General features: G+C 44.8%; 1 protein-coding gene across 4 annotated transcripts in view; it reads left to right on the top strand.

The window, feature by feature from the left end:
- The first annotated feature begins 15843 nt into the window (after positions 1 to 15843).
- The window catches only part of FAM193A (family with sequence similarity 193 member A), a 167128-nt gene continuing 157957 nt past the window's right edge, over positions 15844 to 25014 (top strand). For 2 of the 4 annotated variants that reach the window (XM_059166642.1, XM_059166632.1), the window contains exon 1: positions 15847 to 16456. In XM_059166642.1, the coding sequence (XP_059022625.1) occupies positions 16223 to 16456 (234 nt within the window). In that variant the 5' untranslated portion in view covers positions 15847 to 16222. Of the gene's footprint in view, positions 16457 to 17548; positions 17636 to 25014 lie in introns of those variants that run through there. The other 2 variants (XM_059166680.1, XM_059166672.1) reach the window with 2 other exon arrangements.

The following is a 25014-nucleotide window of genomic DNA, read 5'->3' as shown; positions in this document are numbered from 1 at the left end:
GCCCCAGAGATAGAAAAGGTGAATGAGCTGGCCACCTAGAGCTCCCAGAGGCCCTCCTTTCAGTTGAAGTCAAAACAGATCAGAGGGAAATGCAGTTAATTCAAACACTCCCTGCACATGGGCCATGCGCCAGTATTGTACTTGGCTCTGGTGGGTATTGAGAAACCCATGTATATCGCTGCCCTCCTGGAGTGTACATTCCTTGGAGGAGACTGTACCCTAAGCCCCAAGCCACTGAAAAGTCAGAATGCAAACAGGTCAGTTACTTGAGTCCTGGGAGAGCGAGAGAGGATGGTGAGCTGCAGTGTTTAAGGTCTGAAAGTACTCTAGGAAAAGGTGAAGTGATTTACATTATGTTCCTTGACTTTTTTTCCCACAGTGTACAACCATCTTGCATTTCTTGCATAGATCACCTTGTTCATGTTTTCCTTCTATATATTATTTCCTTTGTTTTGCCATTTGGGGGTTTGTTTGAAATCCTGTTTATGCATAGTTACAATGGCCTTTTATTTTCTTACAATCTTTGCCAGGGTTTGGTTTCATTTAGGCTAGTTCCCTACAACGACACTAGCGTATTCTCTATATCCTGATTTTGGATTATTCCCTGACTGAAATGGAACTCACAAATAAGATCTCTGAACTGTTGCTTTTGTTGAGGAAAGATTTTAAAATACTGATTTGATTTTTTTCAGAGTTTGAGAATTAGTCACATTTTTGTCAGTTTTGTTAAGTTGCCAATTTCTGGGAATTCATAGATTTCATCTCTACAAGTTTTTGGCATAAAGTTGTTCATAATCTCTTAGAAGCTAATTAATCTCTAACATCTTTTTATCAATATTTATGCTTTCCCTTTTAAATTGGAGATTTGTCAGCTTTATGTCCTGTATGTATTAATTCCAGTATCCAGATCCTTTGTGGGTCTAATTCTGAAGTCTTATTCTTGCCAGGTCTCTCTAACGACCTCTTCCTGTGTGAGTTTTGTGAGCAGCTTTCTCCCTTAATTTGAGCCCATGTAACTTGGTACATGATCTGATAATTCTTTGAGAATTATCAGAAGGTGGTTCCTCCAGGAAATATTTGCCTTTGCTTTTAGGAGGCATTTGAGGTTGTTACTGACATAAGGCCATTGTATTTATCATTTATGCCATGAAACATAGCACACAAAAAAGCACACTTCACTGAATTACCCAAAAGAATAGCTCAGTGCTCCTGGGTGGGTCAGTTGGTTAAGCATTTGGCTTCGGCTCAGGTCATGATCGCAGGGTCCTAGGATCAAGCCCCACATCAGGCTACCTGCTCAGCGGGGGGCCTATATCTCCCTCTGTATAGCTCAGTGAATTACCATAAATCAAACACCTATGAAACAACCAACCATAAAAAGAAACAGGATAGGGACGCCTGGGTGGCTCAATTGGTTGAGCAGCTGCCTTCGGCTCAGGTCATGATCTCGGCATCCTGGGATCGCGTCCCACATCGGGCTCCTTGCCCTGCGGGGAGCCTGCTTCTCCCTCTGACTCTGCCTTCCACTCTGTCTGTCTGTGCTTGTTCTCGCTTGCTCTCTGACAAAAAAAAAAAAAAAAGAAACAGGATATTGTTAATACTTTAGAAGCCCTTACTTGCCCTTCCTCCCAGTCAGCACGCTGCCTTCTCTCTCAAGGCAATCGCTATACTGAATTTTATGGAGATCACTCCTTTGACTGTAATTATAATTTAATTAACCAAAACATCCAACCATGCCCTTTCACGAAGATGGCGCATAAAGCTAAGAAGGAAGCCCCTGCCCCTCCCAAAGCCGAAGCCAAAGCAAAGGCTTTGAAGGCCAAGAAAGTGGTGCTGAAAGGCGTCCACGGTCACAAAAAAAAGAAGATCCGCATATCACCTACATTCTGACCACCTAAGACCGTCTCCAATGGCAGCCCAAATACCCTTGAAAGAGCGCCCACAGGAGAAACAAGCTTGATCACTATGCCATCATCAAGTTCCCTCTGACTACTGAGTTAGCCATGAAGAAAATAGAAGACAACGACATACTTGTGTTCATTGTGAATGTTAAGGCCAACAAGCACCAGATCAAACAGGCTGTGAAGAAGTTCTATGACATTGATGTAGCCAAGGTCAACACCTTAATGAGGCCTGATGGAGAGAAGAAGGCATACGTTCCACTGGCCCCTGACTATGATGCTTTGGATGTTGCCAACAAAATTGGGATCATCTAAACGGAGTCCAGCTGGCTAAATCTAAATAGTTTTTTCATAATTAAAAAAAAAAAAAAAAAAAACTAAACAAAAATCCAGCTATAATCACATAATTCTGTTTTACCTGTTCTCCGAACCTGAGATAGTTGAAAGTTCTCACTGTGTACTGGGATTGGGAGCGTCTATTGCTCAATGTTACGTTTGAGAGTCATTCATGTTGTGTAGTTTATTCATTTTGTTTGCTGTGGTATTTCATGACATGATGTGCTTTATCCATTCTTTCAGCTGTTTAAGTGTTTTGGCTACTAATAGCCCCAAGTGAACATTTTGTAAGTCTTTTGTGGAGCAGTTTTACTCCCATACCTGTTGGGCATATATTAAAATGTGAGTTACTGTGTTACAGGATATGAACATTCAGGAAAACTTGTAAGTGGAAATTAACCTGTGGGTCAAAGAAGAGATCACAAAGGAACTTAGAAAATACCTTGAGGGGCGCCTGGGTGGCTCAGGGGGTTAAAGCCTCTGCTTTTGGCTCAGGTCATGGTCCCAGGGTCCTGGGATGGAGCTCCACATCAGGTTCTCTGCTCAACAGGGAGCCTGCTTCCCTCTCTCTCTCTGCGTGCTTCTCTGCCTACTTTATTAAAAAAAAATAGCTTGAGAAGAATGAAAATGAAAACACAACAAAACTTGAGGGATGCAGTGAAAGCAGTGCTCGGGGACTATAGCTATAAATACATACATTAAAGCAGAAACAAACCAATAACCTAATTGTATGTCTTACGGAACCAGGAAAAGAAGAGCAAACTAAACCCAAGGCTAGCAGAAGGAAGGTAATAGTAAAGATTAAGCCAGAGATAAATGAAATGGACAATAGAAAACAAAACAAGGGACACCAGAAATTGTAACCAGCAAACACGTAAAAAAGAATGCTGATTTCTGGATTCTTCAAAAAATTTCAAGAGAAAAGAGTAGTTCCTAACTCATTCTCTGAAGTCAGTATCAGCCTGATACCAAAGCTACACAAAGACACAGGAAAAGAAAATTGCAGAGTAATCTTCTCTTGTGAATATAGATGCAAAATATCTTCCAACAGATGGCTAACACACTGAATTTAGTAGCATTCTAAAAACATTACACACCATAACCAAGTGGATCTTGCCCCAGGAATGCAAGAGTGGCTCAACCTATGAAAATCAATGCAATTACTACCTTATAGACTGTAGGAAAGAAAAAGTAACACATGATTACCTCAACCGATGGCAGAAAAAGTATTTCCCAACACCCTTTCATGATAACACTCAACAAACCAAGAGCAGGAAAAAAAAAACCCTCAACAAAGGCCATAGTGAAAAGCTCACAGTGAAGATGCTCAGTGATAAGACAAAGCTTTTCCTCTAAGATCAGGAAAAAGACAAGGATGCCTTATTTCATCACTTCTATCCAACATAGTACTGGAAGTTCTAGCTAAACAGGCAGAACGAAAGAAAAAGGCATACACATTGGAAATGAATAAGGAAGGTATCTGCAGATGCCACAACAGTAGAAAACTAAAGAACCCACAATACACATAAACAACTGTTAGAGCTTATAAATGAATTCACCAAAGTTGTAGGATATGAATTCACAAATGAGTGAATACACTGGTCAATTAACAATCTGAAAGAGAAAACAATTTTATTTTTACAGCATCAAAAGGAATGAATCCTTACGAATAAATGTAACCAGTAGGTATAAAATTTGTACACTGAAACATGGTTGGAAGAAACCACTACAAAAACTTGCTGAGGGGCGCCTGGGTGGCTCAGTGGGTTAGGCCGCTGCCTTCGGCTCGGGTCATGATCCCCTCATCGGGCTCTCTGCTCAGCCGGGAGCCTGCTTCCTCCTCTCTCTCTGCCTGCCTCTCTGCCTGCTTGTGATCTCGCTCTGTCAAATAAATAAATAAAATCTTTAAAAAAAAAAAAAAAACTTGCTGAAAGAAATAAACCTAAATAGAAAGACCCTGTATGCTTATAGATTGGAAGGCTTAATGTTAAGACAGCAATACTATCTAATACAGTATAGCGAATTAGTGTAATCCCTCTCAAACCCCAATGGCAATTTTTATAGAAATGGAAAAATCCATCCTAAAGTTTGTACAGAATTTCAAGGGACCCAGGATAGCTACAATAATCTCGGAAGAGGAAAGTTGGAAGACTTACCAATTTGAAAACATAAAAAGGTCAGGAATTAAACAGGATGCTGCTGGCAAAAGGATAAATATATAGTCAAATGGAATAAGATTGACAGCCCAGAAATGAGCCCTCCCCTCTATGGTCAACAAAGATTTCAAGACCATTCAACAGATAAAGATCTCTCCAACAACTGTTGCTTGGAAAATTGGATATTCATGTGTATGAACATGATGTTGTGTCTTTAAACCATACACAGAATTTAACATTAAATGGATCAAAGTGTAAATTTAAGAGTTAAAATTACAAAATTCTTAGAAGGGGGTTCCTAGTTGGCCCAGTTGGTGGAGCATGCACCACCAACTCTTGATCTCCGGGTCCTGTGTTCATGCCCCATGTTGGGCCTATGGCTTACTTTAAAAAAATCTTAGAAGAAAACATAGAGGCAAGTTGAAAACAACTTGTACAACATGTGCACTTGAAAAGAATTCGAGTGGTAAATTTTGCATTATATTTTTCTTGGATTTGGCAATGGTTTCTTACATATGACACCAAAACTCCAGGCAACAAAAGGAAAAATAAATACATCAGACTTCATTAAAATTAAAAACTTTTGTGCTTCAAAGGACGCTAACAGAATGAAAAGACAATCCGTAGAATGGGAGAAAATATTTGCCCATCATCTGTTTGCAATATCTGCTAAGATATTAATCAGAATACAGTGTTCTTAAAACTCAACAAGAACAAAAAATAAGACAATCCAATATAGAAAATGGCAAAGTACTGCAATAGATACTTTCCCAAAGAAGATATACAAATGGCAAATAAGAACATGAAAGGAACTCATTAGCCACCAGTGAAATGTAAATCAAAACCACAGAGAGATACCCATTAGAATGGCTATTACCAAAAAACACATTAAGTATTGACCAGGATGTGTAGAAATTGGAACCCTCGTGTATTACTGGTAGATACATAAAATGTCCAAGCTTCTCTGGATAAGTTTGGTGGTTCCTCAGAAAGTAAAATATAGAATACCATAAGATCCAGCAACTTTAAGATAATAAATAATATTAATAAGTTAATAATACTATTAATAAAATTAAGTGAATATTATTTAGTCTTAAAAAGGGGTGCCTTGGTGGCTCAGTGGGTTAGGCCGCTGCCTTCGGCTCAGGTCATGATCTCAGGGTGCTGGGATCGAGTCCCTCATCGGGCTCTCTGCTCGGCGGGGAGCCTGCTTCCCTCTGTCTCTCTCTGCCTGCCTCTCCATCTACTTGTGATTTCTCTCTGTCAAATAAATAAATAAATAAAATCTTTAAAAAAAAAAAAATTCTGACATGCACAAGAGGGATGAACCTTGATAACATTATGCTGAGCAAGATAGTCACAGGGGGAACCTAGGAGGCTCAGTGGGTTAAGGCCTCTGCCTTCGGCTCAGGTCATGATCTCAGGGTGCTGGGATCGAGTCCCTCATCGGGCTCTCTGCTCGGCGGGGAGCCTGCTTCCCTCTGTCTCTCTCTGCCTGCCTCTCCATCTACTTGTGATTTCTCTCTGTCAAATAAATAAATAAATAAAATCTTTAAAAAAAAAAAAATTCTGACATGCACAAGAGGGATGAACCTTGATAACATTATGCTGAGCAAGATAGTCACAGGGGGAACCTAGGAGGCTCAGTGGGTTAAGGCCTCTGCCTTCGGCTCAGGTCGTGATCCCAGGGTCCTGGGTTTGAGCCCCTAGTGGGGCTCTCTGCTCAGCAGGGAGCCTGCTTCCTCCTCTCTCTCCGCCTGCCTCTCTGCCTACTTGTGATCTCTTTCTGTGTCAAATGAAAATAAAATCTTTAAAAAAAAGTAGTCACAGAAGTGCAATTACTATATGACTCCACTTATATGAGGTTTCTACAGCAGGCAAATTCGTAGAGGTAAGTTAGAATAGAGGTTACCAGGGGCTGGAGGTAGAGTGGAAGGGAAGATACTGTTTAACGGGTAGAGTTTCTGGGACAGTGAAACTTTATGAAAGTGGACAGTGGTGATGATTGTACAACATTATAAATGTAGCTAATGCCATTAAATTGTATACTTGAAAAGGCTTAAAATGGTAATTTTTGTATTATATATTATCACAATTTTTAAATGAAAAAAAAAAAAAAAAGGCTAGTATAAAATAAGCTTAGGGCTGCCTGGGTGGCTCAGTGGGTTAAGCCTCTGCCTTCAGCTCAGGTCATGATTTCAGGGTCCTGGGATGGAGTCCTGCATCAGGCTCTCTGCTCTCTACTTGTGATCTCTGTCAAATAAATAAAATCATTTAAAAAAAATAATAAAATAAGCTTATATATCCATATAGATAGAAAATTCCATATATCTAATTTCATATGTGTGTGAATTCCAGTTATTGTGGTCTTTTTTTTTTTTTTTAAGATTTTATTTTTTTGACAGGCAGAGATCACAAGTAGGCAGAAAGGCAGGCAGAGAGAGAGGAGGAAGCAGGCTTCCCGCAGAGCAGAGAGCCTAATGTGGGGCTCGATCCCGGGACCCTGAGATCATGACTTGAGCCAAAGGCAGAGGCTTAACCCATTGAGCCACCCAGGTGCCCCTATTGTGGTCTTTATTCTGTTTTCATTTCCATCTGTAATAATTTTCTTCCTGCCCAATGAACTTTCTTCAGTATTTCTTTTTTCTTTTTTTAAGATTTTATTTATTTGGGGCGCCTGGGTGGCTCAGTGGGGTAAGCCACTGCCTTCGGCTCAGGTCATGATCTCAGGGTCCTGGGATCGAGTCCCACATCGGGCTCTCTGCTCAGTGGGGAGCCTGCTTCCTCCTCTCTCTCTCTGCCTGCCTCTCTGCCTACTTGTGATCTCTCTCTGTCAAATAAATAAATAAAATCTTTAAAAAAAAAAAGATTTTATTTATTTGACAGACGGAGATCACAAGTAGGCAGAGAAGCAGGCACAGAGAGAGGAGGAAGCAGGCTCCCCGCTGAGCAGAGAGCCCGATGTGGGGCTCGATCCCGGGACCCTGGGATCATGACGTGAGCTAAAGGCAGAGGCTTTAACTCACTGAGCCACCCAGGCACCCTGTATTTCTTTTAGTGAATTCCTGTGGCAATAAATTCTATTTGTTAATCCAAAAATGCTATTATTTTACTTTCATTCCTGCACAATACATTTTTTTATGAGTAAAAAATTCTAAGTTGCTGTCTAATGTGGTCACTATGAGCCACTTGTGGCTGTTGAGCATTTGGAGTGTGGTGAATCCAAAGGGGGAGTGAGAGGAACTTAATATGCACATGGGATTCTTAAGACTTAGTATGAAAGAGTATAAAATATTTTGTTAATTTTTATATTGATTATATGTTTAGCTCATGATATTTTGAATATATTGCATTAGATAAAATAAGATTTTTTTAAAGATTTTATTTATTTATTTGACAGAAAGAGATCACAACTAGGCAGAGAGGCAGGCAGAGAGAGAGAGAGAAGCAGGCTTCCCGCAGAGCAGAGAGCCTGATGCAGGACTCGATCCCAGGACCCTGAGATCATGACCCGAGCCGAAGTCAGCGGCTTAACCCACTGAGCCCCCAGGCACCCTAAAATAAGATTTTTTTTTTAAGATTTTATTTATTTATTTGACAGAGAGAGATCACAAGTAGACAGAGAGGCAGGCAGAGAGAGAGAGGGAAGCAGGCTCCCTGCTGAGCAGAGAGTCCAATGCGGGACTCGATCCCAGAACCTCAGGATCATGACCTGAGCCGAAGGCAGCGGCTTAACCCACTGAGCCACCCAGGCGCCCCTAAAATAAGATTTTTTTTTAAAGATTTTATTTGTTTATTTTGACAGACAGAGATTACAAATAGACAGAGAGGCAGGCAGAGAGAGAGGGGGAAGCAGGCTCCCCGCTGAGCAGAGAGCCCGATGCGGGACCGGATCCCAGGACCCTGGGATCACGACCTGAGCCGAAGGCAGCGGCTTAACCCACTGAGCCACCCAGGCGCCCTAAAATAAGATTTTTTAAAAAGATTTTATTTATTTATTTGACAGATAGAGATCACAATTAGGCAGAGAGGCAGGCAGAGAGAGAGAGAGGAGGAATCAGGCTCCCTGCCGAGCAGAGAGCCCAATGTGGGACTCGATCCCAGGACCCTGAGATCATGACCTGAACCGAAGGCAGCAGCTTAACCCACTGAGCCACCCAGGCGCCCGATAAAATAAGATTTTTTAAAATTGTAAATTGGCAGGGGTTTTTTGGTGTGTGTGTGTGTGTGTGTGTGTGTGTGTGTGTGTGTAATGCCTAGGTCATTCCATTGTCTTCCAGCTTCATTTCTGCTGTGGCTAGCTGCCACATGTCTTGAACAGAAGTGAATATTTTCTCTGGCTCATATTTTGCTTTGTCTTTGTTTCCAGCAGTTTGATGATGATGTGCTTAGGTGTGGTTTTGCTGGTATTCACCCTGCTTGGGACTTAACAGGGACTCTGGAAACTGGGTCGCTGTCTGGCATCAGCTTTGGAGAGCTCTGCTTCTGTGGCCTTTGCTCTCTTGCCTTTTGAGACTCCAATTACACAGTGTTAGACCTTCAACTCTGTCTCATCTATTTCTTGTCTTTTTTTTTTTTTTTTCCTGTTTTAACAATTGTTTTTTTTTTTTTTTTCTGTATGTACTGTTTAGGATGTTTTATATTGAATTATCTTCCAATTCATTAATCCTCTCATCTGTGTCTAACCTGTTATTCATCTACTACATTCCTAATTTCAGTTATTTTATCTGTTAGTTTTAGCTAATAATTCATACAGATTTCAATTCCCAGGTGAAATTCTCCATTATTTCATCTGCTTTTACACCTTTCTCTTTATTGAGCATGTGAATTGCAATTACTCTACAGTCTGCTTACTAATTCCAGTATGTGACTCACCCACAGATTTCTTTTTAGAGTCTTTTTCTTTTTATTTTCAGTCAAAAGGCTCTGTGCCTTGACACACCAAGGAATATTTTTTTAAAGATTTTATTTATTTATTTGACAGACAGAGATCACAAGTAGGCAGAGAGAGAGAGGGGGAAGCAGGCTCCCTGCTGAGCAGTGAGCCTGATGCGGGGCTTGATCCCAGGACTCTAGGATCATGATCTGAGCTGAAGACAGAGGCTTTAACCCACTGAGCCACCCAGGCACCCCACACCAAGGAATTTTTAACTGAAAGCTGAACCCATACACAAGGAATGGTAGTGGCTACAGATGTCTTCCTGTGCTGGATAAATAGAGCAGGTGCCAGTCACTTAGCCCGATGGCATGTTGAGGTGTATTAAGGCCATGCTGCAGTTCGTCAAACTTTGTCTACTGATGGCTCGCTTCCCACTGTCAGGATGCCATCGAGAGCTTCCCAGTAGGGTTTCAGGGTGTCGCTCTCTACTTAGTCCTGACCTATAATCCTTGTCTTCTCAGCCTGGTGAAATTACCAAAACCTCTCCTCTGCTTCCTGGGGTCTTTGTTCTGAAGCTTTGTCTCGTAGCTTCCTGCCTGTAGAGTGTGAGAATCAGTGTCTTGAGAGAAAAACTGTCAGGTTCAGTGATTTACTCATCCCATCTTGCTGGAATTGTAGCCCCAAGTCAGTTTGGTCTCTTCACCCAGAAAACTCCCCGATAGTGTCCTCTTATTAGACAAAGCCTTACTTCTTAACCCAGTGTCCTCAGAACTGGAAAACAGGGGAAACTGGACCCCTGGATCTTTGTGTTTAGTAGCACTCCAATTTTTTAAACATGCGTTTTTCTTACATTTTGTTTATGTGCATATATATACCACACATATGTTTTAGTTAAGACAATAATCAGGCATGCATCATGACTCCACATTTTCCTGTATCAGATAGTGCCCAGTGTATGTTCTGTCATACCTGCCATATATCCAATTTTCTACCTCAGATTCAGACATCAAATCACTTCAAATGTCAGGTGCTATTTTTCCTCACAGGCTTCCATTGTCCTGTTCTAATTTGGGATGGTTCTTTTTTTTCCTTCTCACCCCTACTAAGAAGTCATCCCACCTCCTCCAGTGAACTTGTAATTCTTTTTTCCTCGCCTATTTTCCAACTGTCTTTTTCTACTTTCTGGATAATCTTAACTTTATCTTGCAACCCCATTATTGGCTTTCTTTTAAATTTTGGTTGTATTTTTAAAAATATTTTATATATTTATTGGACAGAGAGAGAGAGATCACAAGTAGGCAGAGGAGCAAGCAGAGAGAGAGAGAAGCAGGCTCCCCACTGAGCACAGAGCCCGATACGGGGCTTGATCCCAGGACCCTGAGATCATGGCCTGGGCCAAAGGCAGAGCCACCCAGGCACCTCTCAGTTGTATTTTTAATCTCCAAGCCCTTCTACATCACTATCAAGATTGGATGACCTTTGAGGTCACATGTCAGTTGTAAGATGGAAGAGAGACACTTAACATTCTCAAGTGTATGTGAGAAATAGACCTATGGGCATACCTTATTTCAGTGTGCTTTGTTTTATTGAGCTTCACATATGTTGCACAGTTTACAAATTAATGGTCTGCAGCAACCCTTTGCCAAACAAGTGTATTGGCACCATTTTTCAACATTTGCTCAGTTTATATCTTTCACATTTTGGTAATTCAATATTTCAAACTTTTTCATTATTGGATTTGTTACCGTGATTTGTAATCAATGATTACAACTCACTGAAAGCTCGGATGATAAATTTTTTTTTAGCAATAAAGGGTTTAGTTAAGGTGTGTGCATTTTGTTGTGTATGAAACACTAGTGCACACCTAGGGGTCATGCAAACAAAACTCTTATATGTGCTGGGAAACCAGAAATTTATGTGACTCACATTATTAGAGTATTCTGCAATGGTCTGGAACCAAAACCCCCAGTATGCCTATACTAGTACTTTAGGGTTTATTTTTCCTATATTACAGTCGGTTTACCTGAAAAAAATACAGTTTGAATGTCCAAAATTGTTATCTAGCTATGCAATTCTACATTGTATGTAATTTTCTTTCAGAATTTCTTTTGGAATTTCCCATGCTCCACTATCTAAATAGAATTGAATGTTGTTACTGATAAGACATTTAGTGAGATACATTTCCCTGCCTTTTTAAAAAATGTGACTTCCTTTTCTTTCTTTATGTTTTAGACTGTTTTGTTTATATCTGGTTTTCCACAATTAGTCACCATCTTTGGGGTGCCTGGGTGGCTCAGTGGGTTGAAGCCTCTGCCTTTGGCTTGGGTCATGATCCCAGGGTCCTGGGATTGAGTCCTGCATTGGATTCTCCGCTCTGCAGGGAGCCTGCTTCCTCCCCTCTCTCTCTGCCTGCCTGTCTGCCTACTTGTGGTCTCTGTCTGTCAAATAAACAAACAAACAAACAAACAAATAAATAAGTCACCATCTTTAGTGGACTCTTTCAACCTGGGTACTCAAGTCCTTATTTCTGATAAATTGTATTATTTCTTTTGAAAGTCTTTTTTTTTTTTTTTTTAAAGATTTTTATTTATTTGTCAGAGAGAGAGCAAGAGAGAGCACAAGCAGGGGGAGTATCAGGCAGAGGGGGAAGCAGGCTCCCCGCTGAGCATGGGGCTCCATGCCAAGCTTGATCCCAGGACCCTGGGATCATGACCTGAGCCGAAGGCAGAGGCTCAACCCACTGAACCACCCAGGCATCCCAATAACACTTTACTTTTACAATAAATATCCAACATATGATGCCTTTCCCTGCAAATCAGTTCTAAGAGACTTCCAGGGGCATGAGTGCTCTGAGTGGCCATCTCCAGCCTAAATCCTCTCCAAGGTCACTGCCCACACCTCCCTGTGACCACTCATTTTCCTGCTTGACTGAGCTGCTCTTACTTCCAAGAGTAAACAAGACCTTTTCCAGCCTTTCCATTCTACATTCTTGCTTGTGATGGTTAATTTCACGTATCAACTGGGCTATAGCGTGTTCAGACATTTGGCCAAACACGATTTTGGATAAGATTAACATTTGCATCAGTAAACTGAGTAAAGTGATTGCCCTCTCCAATGTCAATGGGACCCATCCAATCAGTTGAAGTCCTGAATAGAACAGAAGGGCCTGAATAGAAGGAAAGGATGGAATTCCTGCTGCCCAAGTCCCTCTGAGCTAGATCATTGTTTTTTTCCTCCTTGGGACTCAAACTGAAATATCAGCTTTTCCTGGGTCTCCAGCCTCCTGGCTTTTGCATTAGTGATACCACTGGCCCTCTTGATTCTCAGGCCTTTGGACTTAACGGGTCTCCAGCTTGCTGCCTGCAGATTTCAGGACTCGCCATCCTTCATCATTGTGTGATCCAATTCCTTATAACAAATCAATCTTGGGGCGCCTAGGTGGCTCTGTCATTGGGTGTTTGCCTTCGGCTCAGGTCATGGTCCCAGGGTCCTGGGATCGAGTCCTACATTGGGCTCTCTGCTTGGCAGGGAGCCTGCTTCTCCCTCTCCCATTCCCCCTCCTTGTGTTTCCTCTCTTGCTGTGTCTTTGTCAAATAAATAGATAAAATCTAAAAAAAAAAAAAAAAAAAAAAAAAAAAAAATCAGTCTCAGTCTCTCTTTCTCACACACATGTAGAAATTGGTTCTGTTTCTCTGGAGGATGTGAGTACATACCTCAAGGGGGCGAAAATGGATTCTTAGGGGGAGAAACAAATATTACAATAATTTATGGCCTTCCAAAGCTCAGCCTTACTAGACAAAATCTTATACCTATTTAATTTTTGTCCCTTAATTTCTTATGGGGGAGCTAATGAAACGTCATCACTCATTGCCCGAAGCACCCTCTCCATTCCCTACAAGGTTGTCACAAGTGTCCTGGATTCCAATCTTGCTCCCCTGATATCTATTCTCCACACAACAGCCATAGTTCTCTCAAAAATATACATCCTAGGGGCACCTGGGTGGCTCAGTGGGTTAAAGCCTACGCCTTCAGCCCAGGTCATGATCCCAGGGTCCTGGGATTGAGCCCTGAGTCGGGCTCTCTGCTCAGGGGGGAGCCTGCTTCCCTTCCTCTCTCTCTGCCTGCTTTCTGCCTACTTGTGATTTCTGTCAAATAAATAAAATCTTTAAAAAATATATATATATATATATCTCCTAGGCGTATACCTGGGTGGCTCAGTGGGTTAAGCCTCTGCCTTCAGCTCAGGCTATGATCTCCTGGTCCTGAGATCGATTCCCGCACTGGGCTCTCTGCTCAGCGGGGAGCCCGCTTCCTCCCTCTCTCTGACTGTCTCTTTGCCTACTTGTGACCTCTCTCTGTCTCTCTGTCAAATAAATACATATAATCTTTAAAATCTTTAAAACATATACATCCTGCCCTGACACTGTTCAGAACCTTCCATGGCTCCCAGCTGCATTTTGAATAAAACCTGCAGCTTCTGCCATTTTCACTTGCTTTAGCCACAGTGGCTTTTGTAGTTTCCTGGAACATGTGGGGCTTTTCTCTGCTCCAGAATCCTGCATTGCTGAAAGTCCTTTGTTCTGTGAGTGACTGGCTCTGGCTCAGTTCATTTCCTCACAGAGGTTTCCCCTGCCCCTGGTCCTCAGAGGAACTCCCAGTTGTATCCCCCTGTGCCCAGCCAGAACCCAAAAGTCAAACCAGAGCCACACCTGAGCTGGAACCAGCCACACTTCTGACTGTCAGGATGACTGTGGGCAAATTCCTTAACATCGATGAACTTCAGTTTCTCATAGGTGCCTATCTCACCTAATGGTGCCTATCTCAACAGTGGTTACCTGGATTAGATGAGATGTACAGCAGCAGACAGAATGGCTGGTACATAATTGCTTGACGAATGGTGATGATTACGGCATCCATTCATCCAGCAAAATACTGGATTGGTGTGCGCCCAGTCCTTGCTTATCAGGGTCTGAGACTCAGAGGTACATGAGGCAGGCACTCCCATGCCCTCCAGTCCCCCAAGACCTCTCTGGGGATACTGGTGAATACCAGGAATCCCAATTCAGTGTCAGTGTGCTAGAACAAGGGAAAGCATAGGTGCTGTGGGAGAAGTGGGTGTCTGACCCAGCCCTTGTGGGGTGGGGAGCAGTCCAAGTCTTTGCCTACCTGGGGCGGGGGGTGCCAGGCAGGAGCCCCAACCCCCTCTTTCAACCACCACCTGCAGGGCAGAGTCATCCAAAACCCTCTGGGAGGGGAAGGGGTCTTTATTCCACTGTTAAGTAGAGTTCCTGAAGGCCTTTAAGCGAGGGTTGATTTGATCGTAGCTCATTCTGGTTTTGTCATGAAGGATGGGTCAGAGAATGAGAAGCCCGTGGCCGCAGCTGGGGCAAAGATGAGGCTCCGCAATGAGATATGGCGAGGCCCACAGCTAACGGTATCTCAGCCCTGTAACCACCCATAGAACAGAGGGGAAAAGATGTCTTTGCTGTCTCAGAGACTGATAAGAGGAACGCTCGGGAACGCAGGGCCTCAGCAAGGGGCCCATTTTGTCCTAAGGACAGAACTGTACCTGGGGCTGGCTGGTGAGGGGCAAGGCGGCCCAGGGAGGAGAGTGTCCTGGCGGAGAGCTCAGATTTCTGACCCGGGCATCTGAGGCCCCGCGGCGCAGAGAGCACGCGAAGGCCCGGGAGGGTTTAACCGGCTGCACAGCCCGTTAGGTCGTGAGACATGTCGAGACCATTCGGAACTTTGTACCTGAGCAGAGGCTAAACGAGGGTGCAGGGAGAGGGCCGGCTCGGTAAGGGAGCCCGCAGGCCCAGGGCATATAGGTTAACCGACAGGTGTGCCGGGCCGGATCCCAGCGCAGCCACGACTGCTCCGCGCAGGCTGTTCCATCTCCCAGGTTGGATCCCGGCAGGGCGGCGGCCGCGTTCTCTGGCACCGCCAGGCCCGGCGCCTACGGAACCCCACCCAAGCCCACGAGGCAGGTTGTTCTTATGCCCAGCGAGTCACCAGGACTCGAGCTAGGGGACCGCCCCAAGGTCACAGCCTGCACGTGGAGGAGGCGCACTTGAACCCAGGGCCCCACCAAGGTCAACGGGCCACTCCCGGCGGGCCAGAGCCCGGCTGCCGGGCTGGTGCATCCCCCGGGCCGGGCCCGCCTGCAGCACTCTGGGGGTGGGGGGCGGGGCGCGGGGCGCCCGGGCGTGTGCGTGCCTGTCAAAGAGGCGGAACTCCTAGTCTCCTGTCCTGTAGTTCCTCCACTGCGGGCGACCGAGCCTCGCGCCAGCCCGGCCCTTCCGCCCAACTACAATTCCCAGAAGGCTGAGCGGCGCGGGCGTGGCCAGGGGGCGCGGAGAGCGCGGGTGTCGTCACCGACTCAGCCAGCTCCCCCCAGCCCGGCCCAGCCCCTCGCGGCGACCGGGCGAGCGGCTGCGCGCAGCCTGACGGGAATCGTGGTCATTCCGCCCTATACCCCCAGCGTTGACGGGGGCGGGTGGACTCCAACTCCCGGCGTACCCTGCGCGCTGGCCCTCGTTAACGGCGGGAGGGGGCGGGCGAGGCGGAGGGGGAGCGGCGTTCGGGAGGGCGGAGTAAGGCGGAGGGGGGGGGAGGGCGCCCACACCCCTCCCCCTCCCCGCCGCTCCTTCCCCCTCCCCCGACGTAAACTGGGATCCCTTTCCCCTTGTGTCCGCCATATTGGACTCTAACTCTGGTCAGCGGCGGCGCCGGGCCCGGTGGACTCGCCGTTCTCCCGCCCAGCGGCCTCCCCGCAGCTCACGCCCGCCCGGCCCTCCCCGCCCGGAGGCGACCCCGCGCAGCGCCCCCCGCCCTCGGCCGGCCGGAGCGCCCTGCCGCCGCCTCAGCCTCCCCGCCTTCCCCGCCCTCCGCCGCCGCCCGCGGCCCCGCGCCCGCTCCGCGCCCTCTCTCCGCCCGCCTGCCCGCCCGCCATGAGCCCAGCCGACGCCAAGCGCGGGGCCAAGCGCCGGAAGAACAAGCGGGGCGGCGGCGGCGGCTCGGGTGGGGGCAACGGCGGCGCGGGCGGCGGCAAGGCCGGCCCGGCGGCGGCGCTGCGCGGCTCCCAGGCCGCGGGCCTGGCGGCCCCGGGCGGCGCGGCGGCGGCCAACGGGCCCCTCGGCTCCGGCGCGGGCGTGGGCGGTGCCGCCCCCGGAGGCTACTTCGAGGTAAGCGGCGGCGCGGCGGGGGCGGGGGGTACGGGGTGGGCGGGCGAACGCGGGCAGACCTCCCGCCGGGGCCGGGCTCCGCGCGGGTAACGGGGGCCGGGGGGCCGGGGAGCCGGGGCGCGGGCGGCTTGCGCCGTGACAGCCTTCCCGCGGGGATGGCGAGCGCGGGGCGGCTGGCTGCTAGCGCCGGGTGCCGGCATCTCCTGGGTGCGGCGCGCCGAGCTGCCTGTGCCGCTGCCCACCTGCGCGTCGCTGTCACGGACCCGGGGGCGGTGCCTTCTCGCCCCGCGCGGAGCTCGTCCTTGAGATTGCTCGCGTGCAATTCCAGAGTAATTAGGAGTCAGGTGGCGAGCGGGGCTTCCCTGCGTGGTCGGGAGTTCTCTCCGCCGTTGTTTCGCCATGCCGCCCAGAATTCTCCATCCCGTGCGAGAGGCGACCCGGCAGCGCCCGCCGGGAACTTTTCTTTCTCTGCTCGGATGTGATCATCGGGGAGCCGCCTGACAGCCTTCCGGAGGCCTGCCTCTGTGCCTCCAGCTCCTCAAAAACTTCCAGGGGCAGTTGGTGGTCTGGTTACTCAGGAGTGTATGTAGTGTTGGAACTCAGGGCATCGGAAAAGTACTTTCTCCTGTATTGTCCATAGGAGCAGCTAGCACACGTTGTGGGTTGCTGCACCTTTGTTCCGCGGTGGGTCACAGCACTCGAGAAGACACAAGGTGGTACGAGGGTGTGCAGGTGACAGCCATTTCCAGTGGTTCCAGTGGCGACTCTAAGATAATGGACTTCTCCAAAGTTGAGTGGTTAGAACTGTTAAGTTGTTTTAAAGACATTTGCAGTGGGAAAAAAGAGCCTCATCAGTATTGGTGTGCCACATTGTGACACAAATTGTTTTATGCAAGATTCTAAATATCGTGCTGGAATGGCACGGAGTGAGAGCAGAAAAGAGAAATGATTGTGTATGGCGTGGCTTTGTCATGCTTTTGCATTAATTGAATATACAATAACGTTTGTGTACTTTATTTTCCGTTTAAAGGATTTCCAGCCTTTTCTGTTGTGGAGTAAGTGCAGTTGTTGCATCTTTCTCTAGATGATATTGTTACCTTTGTTTGGGATCCTGGAACACAGCCCTGGACTTCAGCCTCCAGAGGCTGCCCCTTTCCAATACCCTGGAGAGAGAAACAGGTACAGGGGTTGGGAGCAAGGATGAGGTTTGGGCATTTGGATCTTTGGGCTATAAATTAAGGGCCATGTTTGCGGATCCTGGGGAGGTGAGGGTAGGAGGTCTGCCATGCAGATCCTTTATGAAAATGTTGATATTTGCTGTAGCATGGTGTATAATATACCATTTCGATCAATTCAATAAAAACAAGTTTGTGGTACTGTTTTAGGTTTCAATAAATCCCATTTACTTTGCAGTATTTAGCTAAAGTAGTTTTCCTTTAGTTTATTATTCTGATCACATTAGTCAAACTCATGTAACCATCTATCAGGTATTATTATTATCATTTTATTTTTTAGAGGGGGGGGAGAGTGCTTGCAAGTGGGAGTGGGGAAGAGAGACACATAAGCAGGCTCCATGCCCAGTTGGGAGCCTGTTGCCCATGAGATCATGACCTGAACTGAAACCAAGAGTCAGTCTCTTAACTGAGTCACCCAGGTGCCCCTATCTAGTATGATTTTTGACAGGACTATCTTATTTTGTTAAACTTACAAAGCAAGATTTTTGACATGACCCTGTAAGAAATAAGATATATTAAGACTTGTAGTGCGTGCTTCCACTTATACAACAAAAGTTTTACAAGATGATATTCTGGCTTTTTTGTCTTTTTTATTTTATTCCATTTCATTAATAAAGTGATTGTAGTACACAGAATTACTTTATTGTGTACCATTGATTTGTGACCATCACCTTGAGAAACATTCTATTTTACTGTATTTTAAAATTTCAAACTTTTATCTTGAGCTCTGAAATTTCTTTCTTTCTTTTTTTTTTTTTTTTAAGATTTTATTTTGACAGAGAGACACAGCGAGAGAGGGAACATAAACAGGGGGAGCCAGAGTGGGAGAGGGAGAAGCAGGCTTCCCGCGGAGCAGGAGCCCGATGTAGGGCTCAAGCCCAGAACCTTGGGATTCTGACCTGAGCCGAAGGCAGATGCTTAACGACTGAGCCACCCAGGCACCCATTAACTTTAAAATTTCTTTGCAAGCTTTTTTTTTCCAAGAAAAAATTTTTTAAGATTTATTTATTTGAGGGGCACCTGGGTGGCTCATTGGGTTAAAGCCTCTGCCTTCAGCTCAGGTCATGATCCCATCATCCTGGGATTGAGCCCTGCGTCGAATCACACCTGGGCCGAAGGCAAATGGTCAACCAACTGAGCCACCCAGGCCCTCCTCAGAAATTTTTTGTTTTTTTTTAAAGACTTTATTTATTTATTTATTTGACAGAGAGAGATCACAAGCAGGCAGAGAGAGAGGAGGAAGCAGGCTCACTGCTGAGCGGAGAGCCCGATGCGGGGCTTGATTCCAGGACTCTGAGATCATGACCTGAGCTGAAGGCAGTGGCTTAACCCACTGAGCCACCCAGGCGCCGCCCCCCTCAGAAATATTTTTAACGACTTTATTTATTTGACAGAGAGCACACAAGCAGGGGGAGCAGCAGGCAAAGGGAGAAGTAGGCTCCCTTCAGAGCAGGGAGCCCAGTGTGGGACTCGATTCCAGAACCCTGGGATCATGACCTAGGCTGAAGGCAGATGCTTAACTGACTGAGCCACCCAGGTGCCCCTCTTTGCAAGTTTTTTTATTTATTTATTTGATAGAGATTGCAAGTAGGCAGAGAGACAGGCAGAGAGAGAGGGGGAAGGAGGCTCCTTGCTGAGCAGAGAGTCCTATGTGAGGCTCGATCCCAGGACCCTGGGATCATGACCGGAGCTGAAGGCAGTCTTAACCCACTGAGCCAACTAGGCGCCCCATTGCAAATGTTTTTAATGGTGTGCGAAAGATACCCATGGTGGCAGGGATTAAAGTGGTTTTTTTTTTTTTTTTAAATTTTATTTATTTGACAGACTGAGATCACAAGTAGGCAGAGGCAGGCAGAGAGATAGGAGGAAGCAGGCTCCCCGCTGAGCAGAGAGCCCGATGCGGGATCATGACCTGAGCCAAAGGCAGAGGCTTTAACCCACTGAGCCATCCAGGCGCCCCGTTTTTGACACTGATCACAAAAATTCTTACTATAGGGGCGCCTGGGTGGCTCAGTGGGTTAAGCCGCTGCCTTCGGCTCAGGTCATGATCTCAGGGTCCTGGGATCGAGTCCCGCATCGGGCTCTCTGCTCAGCAGGGAGCCTGCTTCCCTCCCTCTCTCTCTCTGCCTGCCTCTCTATCTACTTGTGATTTCTCTCTGTCAAATAAATAAATAAAATCTTTAAAAAAAAAAAAAAATTCTTACTATAATTCTGAAGCCTCTGAATTATTTTCCCATAGATGATGACCTCTTTGTGGGAACCTTGTCTGGTGCATAAGAGGCACCCAAAACAGTGTTTGTCAACAAGTAATAGGGAGTGGGTACCAGCCCTCGATTTCCGGGAGAAGCTTATGATTGCTTCTAGGGGGGGCATCTTCCCATTCTATGTAGGGTCACCAGAGTAGAAGTTGCCTGAGAGAAAAGTAAGAGTGGAAGGACTGTCTTGATTCTCAGGTGGGGTCCCGCGTGCTGGGCACAGCCCTGATTGTTAGTCCTAGGACCACCTTCATCAAGGCAACGAGGGCTTCTCCGCATGTGAGTAGTTTCTACATAGAAACAATGGCTCGGCGGTAAGTAGGATAACATAATGTAGTTTATGGAGACTTTTGCCCACCCAGACTAGGGTATACAAATTTGATAGGCTCTTTGCCCTCAGGCATGGTGTCAAACCTCAAACTGCCTTGGCATCCTAAGTGATATGACACCTAGCTCTTAGGATTATTGTAAGAATTAAACAAGTCAACAATGTCTGGTGACACACGGTGCCGTGTGTGCACATGGTCATTATTTACCAGGAGGCTGGGTTGGACTTTATTAGGGACTTTGCTACAGGGTCCTTGCTTACTATTGATGAAGCTTTTTCCACTTGTGAAATGGGAAAACCGTATACAGTTAAGAACAGTGGACACAGCTGCATCTTGGACAAGGCCTTATTCTGATAGCTGTGTTTGGTGGTCTGCTCTGATGTGACAATAAAGGATTTGCCCTGAAATGGAAAGTTGGTATGTGAAGGGTATCATGACTATATCTTATTATTTTGCATTTTTCTGTTTTTAAAAAGATTTTATTTTTTTGAGAGAGAGCATGCAAGCGAGCAAGAGCATGAGTAGGGAGGGGGTAGGGGACAGAGGGAGAGGGAAAAGCAGACTCCCCACTGAATAGGGAGCCTGATGTGGGGCTCAGTTCCAGGACCCTGGGATCATGACCTGAGCCAATGGCAGGCGCTTAATTGATTGAGCCACACAGGCACCCCTGCATTTCTATTTTATTTTATTTTATTTTATTTTTAAAAATATTTTACTTATTTATTTGAGAGATCAAGAGAAAGCACAAGCCAGCAGGGGCGGGGAGAGAGGCAGAGGGAGAGGCAGAGGGAAAAGCAGACTCCCTGATGAGCAGGGAGCTCATTGTGGGGCTTGATCCCAGGAGCTTGGTATCATGACCTGAGCCAAAGGCAGATGCTTAATTGACTGAGTCATTCAGGTGTCCCTGCATGCATGCATGCATGCATTCATTCATTTCTCTCTCTTTCTGAAGATTTTATTTATTCATTTGTCAGAGGGAGAGCACACGCACGCACGCAGAAGCAGGGAGTAGCAGAGGGGGAAGCAGGCTCCCTGCTGAGAAAGGAGCCTGATGTGGAACTTGATCCCCAAGACCTTGAGATCATGACCTCCGCAGAAGGCAGATGCTTAACCGACTGAGCCACCGAGGCATCCCTGCCTCTGCCTTTCTATTTTTTTTTTTTCCTTTCTATTTTAAATGTAATTTAAGGTTCATGATATGTTAAGTGAAGAAGGAAGCTTACAAAATAGAAAATGTTTGTAGTACAGACCCACTTTTGTAAAGGTCTGTGTGCATACATATTTGCATAGGGAAGTCAGATAGGATATACATCAAAATATTTTGTGGTGGAAATTCTGATGGCTTTCTTTTTTCCTTTTTGCGCATGCCTCAAGCTTTAAGACTACAATGAGCATTACTTGTGGACCAAAAAGGTGAATGTTATTTTTACAACCTGATATTACTAACATTTTTCTTTCTTTTTTAAAATTTCATTTATTTATTTGAGAGATAGAGAGAATGGGGGGGGGCAGGGAAAGGTAGAGGGAGAGGACAAAGCAGACTCTGCATAAACCAAGGAGCTAGGCTTCAGCACATGAAGGTCACGACCTGAGCTAAAGGCAGATGCTTAACTCACTGAGCCATCCAGATGCCCCACATTTTTTATTTTTTTCCAAACAAAGCTGATTTTGGCTTTTGCTGCCTTTTTACACTTAAACATTTAGGTATTATACAAAATAAAAATATTTACACTATCAGAATTCTGTTTTCTGAATAGGTGTGCAAAATTCAGTCATATACATATTATTTACAAAAACCAGAATTCCTTTGTTGTGGAAATAGACCCAGGTCACGAGCTGTTGGGATATCAAATTACATATAGTTTACACTCATAGCTCAAAAGGGAATTTAGAGCTATTTTTGCAATGCTATTAGAAATTTATAAAAGGAAGTCTTTTGGGGGTAGGGATCAAAGTACATTTCAACAGTGATACTAAAGTTGTAAAGTCAGAGTAACCTATTGTGATGTTGGAGGCATTTGTAATAACATAAATCTTTTTCATTGATGAAAAGGTGGTAAGAAGGAGATAATGTTAGTAATGTTTAAAGGCGACATGTCTGACAGTATATCCATAGTTAGATGATACAGTTACGGATTTGGGGGTGCCTTGGGTGTGTTGCAGAAATCGCTGTGGTGATGAAATGAGGTTCATTCATAACTTTCTCTCAAGTTCACATTGGCTTTAGTGACCTGAGGAAGTATGTCAAATAAAGATCTAGAACCTTACATGATTTAATTAAGATTAACAATGTGGTGAAGCTGCAAAGAGCACCTCCCTCTGTGATTCAGTCTATTATGTATGTGTACATCCACATAACCAATGTATCAAGATACATATAGAATATTCCCAGTACCCTAGGACACTCACTTGTTCACCTTTGCAGTCATCCCCACCACTGTTATGCATTTTGGCTACATTTGAATTTCACGTGAAAATGCTCTGCCAGTCCTCTCTGGCTCCACACTGAGACGCAGTCGTATTGTTGAGGGAGCAGTTCACCCTTCTCTTCGATGGCACGCGGTTTTCCATTGTTTTGAGTATGCCACAGGTGATTCATTCTGATATTGATGGACATACATACGTATAGGCTATTTTATTTCATGGCTGATATGCACTTTCCTGTACATGTCTTTTAGTGGACATGAGTACTCCTTTCAGTCTTGTATCTATCTGTGTGTGTGTGTGTGTGTGTCTGTGTGTGTGGAGTGCTGTGCAGTGTGACTTCAGTAGGTAACTGCCCACCAGTTTCTCTAAGTGGTTTTATTGAATGCTGATTAAAAAATTAACCTGTAGTGGGATTGATATTTTAAGATGTACAGGTTTTTGGATGTAACGCATACACGGATTAATGTATCCGCTATCACTGTCAGGGTACAGAACAGTTTCATGCCCACAAAAGCTCCCTCATGCAATCCCTGTGCGATCACACTCTCTCCCACCGCTAAACTCTTGGCAGCCAGTACTTTGTTACTATGATTTCGTCTTCTGGAGAAGTTACTTAAATGGAATCATATAGTATGTAACTTTTTCACGCTGGTTTATTTTCACTCAGTATGTGTAATAACTTTGAGACTCCTTTGAGTTCCTGTTTACTGCTGAGTAGTAGTTCTTTGTATGGACGTACCATAATTTATCCCTTTTCCCAGTGGTGGACGTTGAGGTTTTTTCCAGGTTTTGGTGAACATTAATACAGCTGCTATAAAAATTTGTGTACAGGTTTTTGTATGGAAGTAAGTTTTCATTTTTCTAAGGAGTGGGCACTGGGCTGTATGGTAATACTATAAGAAACTGCCACACTGTTTTTCAGAGTGGCCTTACCTTTTCAGCTTCCCACCAGCAAGGTATGAGGGTTCCAGTTACTTTGCATCCTTGCTAGCTCTTGGTGTTGTCAGTAGTTTTTATTTTAAGGCTTTCAATAGGTGTGGTGTGGTTTTAATATGCATTTCCCTAAAGACTACTGATATTGGGGGCACCTGGGTGGCTCAGGGGCCTGAGCCTGTCTTCGGCTCAGGTCATGATCCCAGGATCCTGAGATCGAGTCCCACATCGGGCTCTCAGCTCAGCAGGGAGCCTGCTTCCTCCTCTCTCTCTGCCTCACTCTGCCTACTTGTGATCTCTGTCAAATAAATAAATAAAATCTTTAAATTAAAAAAAAAAGACTACTGATATTGAACACTTTTTATGTGTTTGTTTGCCATTCTTGTGTCCTCTTGGGTGAAGTATTTATTCAGACTTTGCCTATTTTTAATTGGGTTTATTTTCTTTTGAGTTTTGAGAGTTGTTCATAATTCTGGATAGGAGTCCTATGACAGATCTGTAATTTGCAAACATTTTCTTACAGTCTGTAGTTTGTGTGTGTGTGTGTATTTTTTAAGATTTTATTTATTTATTTGACAGAGATCACAAGAAGGCAAAGAGGCAGGTAGAGGGAGAGGGGGAAGCAGGCTCCCCACCAAGCAGAGAGCCTGATGTGGGGCTCGATCCCAGGACCTTGAGATCATGACCTGAACTGAAGGCAGAGGCTTAACCCACTGAGCCACCCTGGCACTCCTGTAATTTGTGTTTTTATTAATTTTTTTTTTCAAAGAAAAAATTTTAATTTTGATGAAGTTCAGCTTACCAGTTTTTTCTTATGAATCACAATATTTGGTGTCATCTAAGAACTCTTTGTTTTATAAAACTTCTGGTTATATTTTTCCCCTATGTTTTCTTCTAGAAGTTTCACAGTTTTACCTTTAGATCTGTGATTCATTTTTGAGTTAATTTTTTATAAGGTATCAGATTCAAATGGGGATTTTTAAATTTTTCCATATGGATATTAGGTTGTTCCAAACCCATTTGTTGAAAGGATAATCTTTCTTCATTGAATTGATTTTTCACCTTTGTCAGAAGTTAGCTGATCTTATTTGAATGGGTTATTTTTGTACTCTATATTCTGTTCCATTGACTTAGAGGTCTATTTCATTGCCTATACCACATGTCTTAGTTACTGCAAGTCTTAAAATTGAGCAAGGTGATTTCTTTAAAGAAATTCTCCAACTTTAAAGAAAAAAAAAGTTTTGGCTATTTAGTTGTTTTTCTTTTCCATACATTTTAGAGTCAGCTTACCTATACTTACAAATAATTCTGGGATTTGAATGGAATAGCCCTAAATCTATAGATCAGTTTGGTGGAGAATTGACATGTTTACTATGTCG

The sequence above is a fragment of the Mustela lutreola genome, chromosome 1, assembly GCF_030435805.1.
Source record: "Mustela lutreola isolate mMusLut2 chromosome 1, mMusLut2.pri, whole genome shotgun sequence".
NCBI classification, from domain to species: Eukaryota; Metazoa; Chordata; class Mammalia; order Carnivora; family Mustelidae; genus Mustela; species Mustela lutreola.
This window is presented reverse-complemented; position numbering and strand designations above follow the sequence as displayed.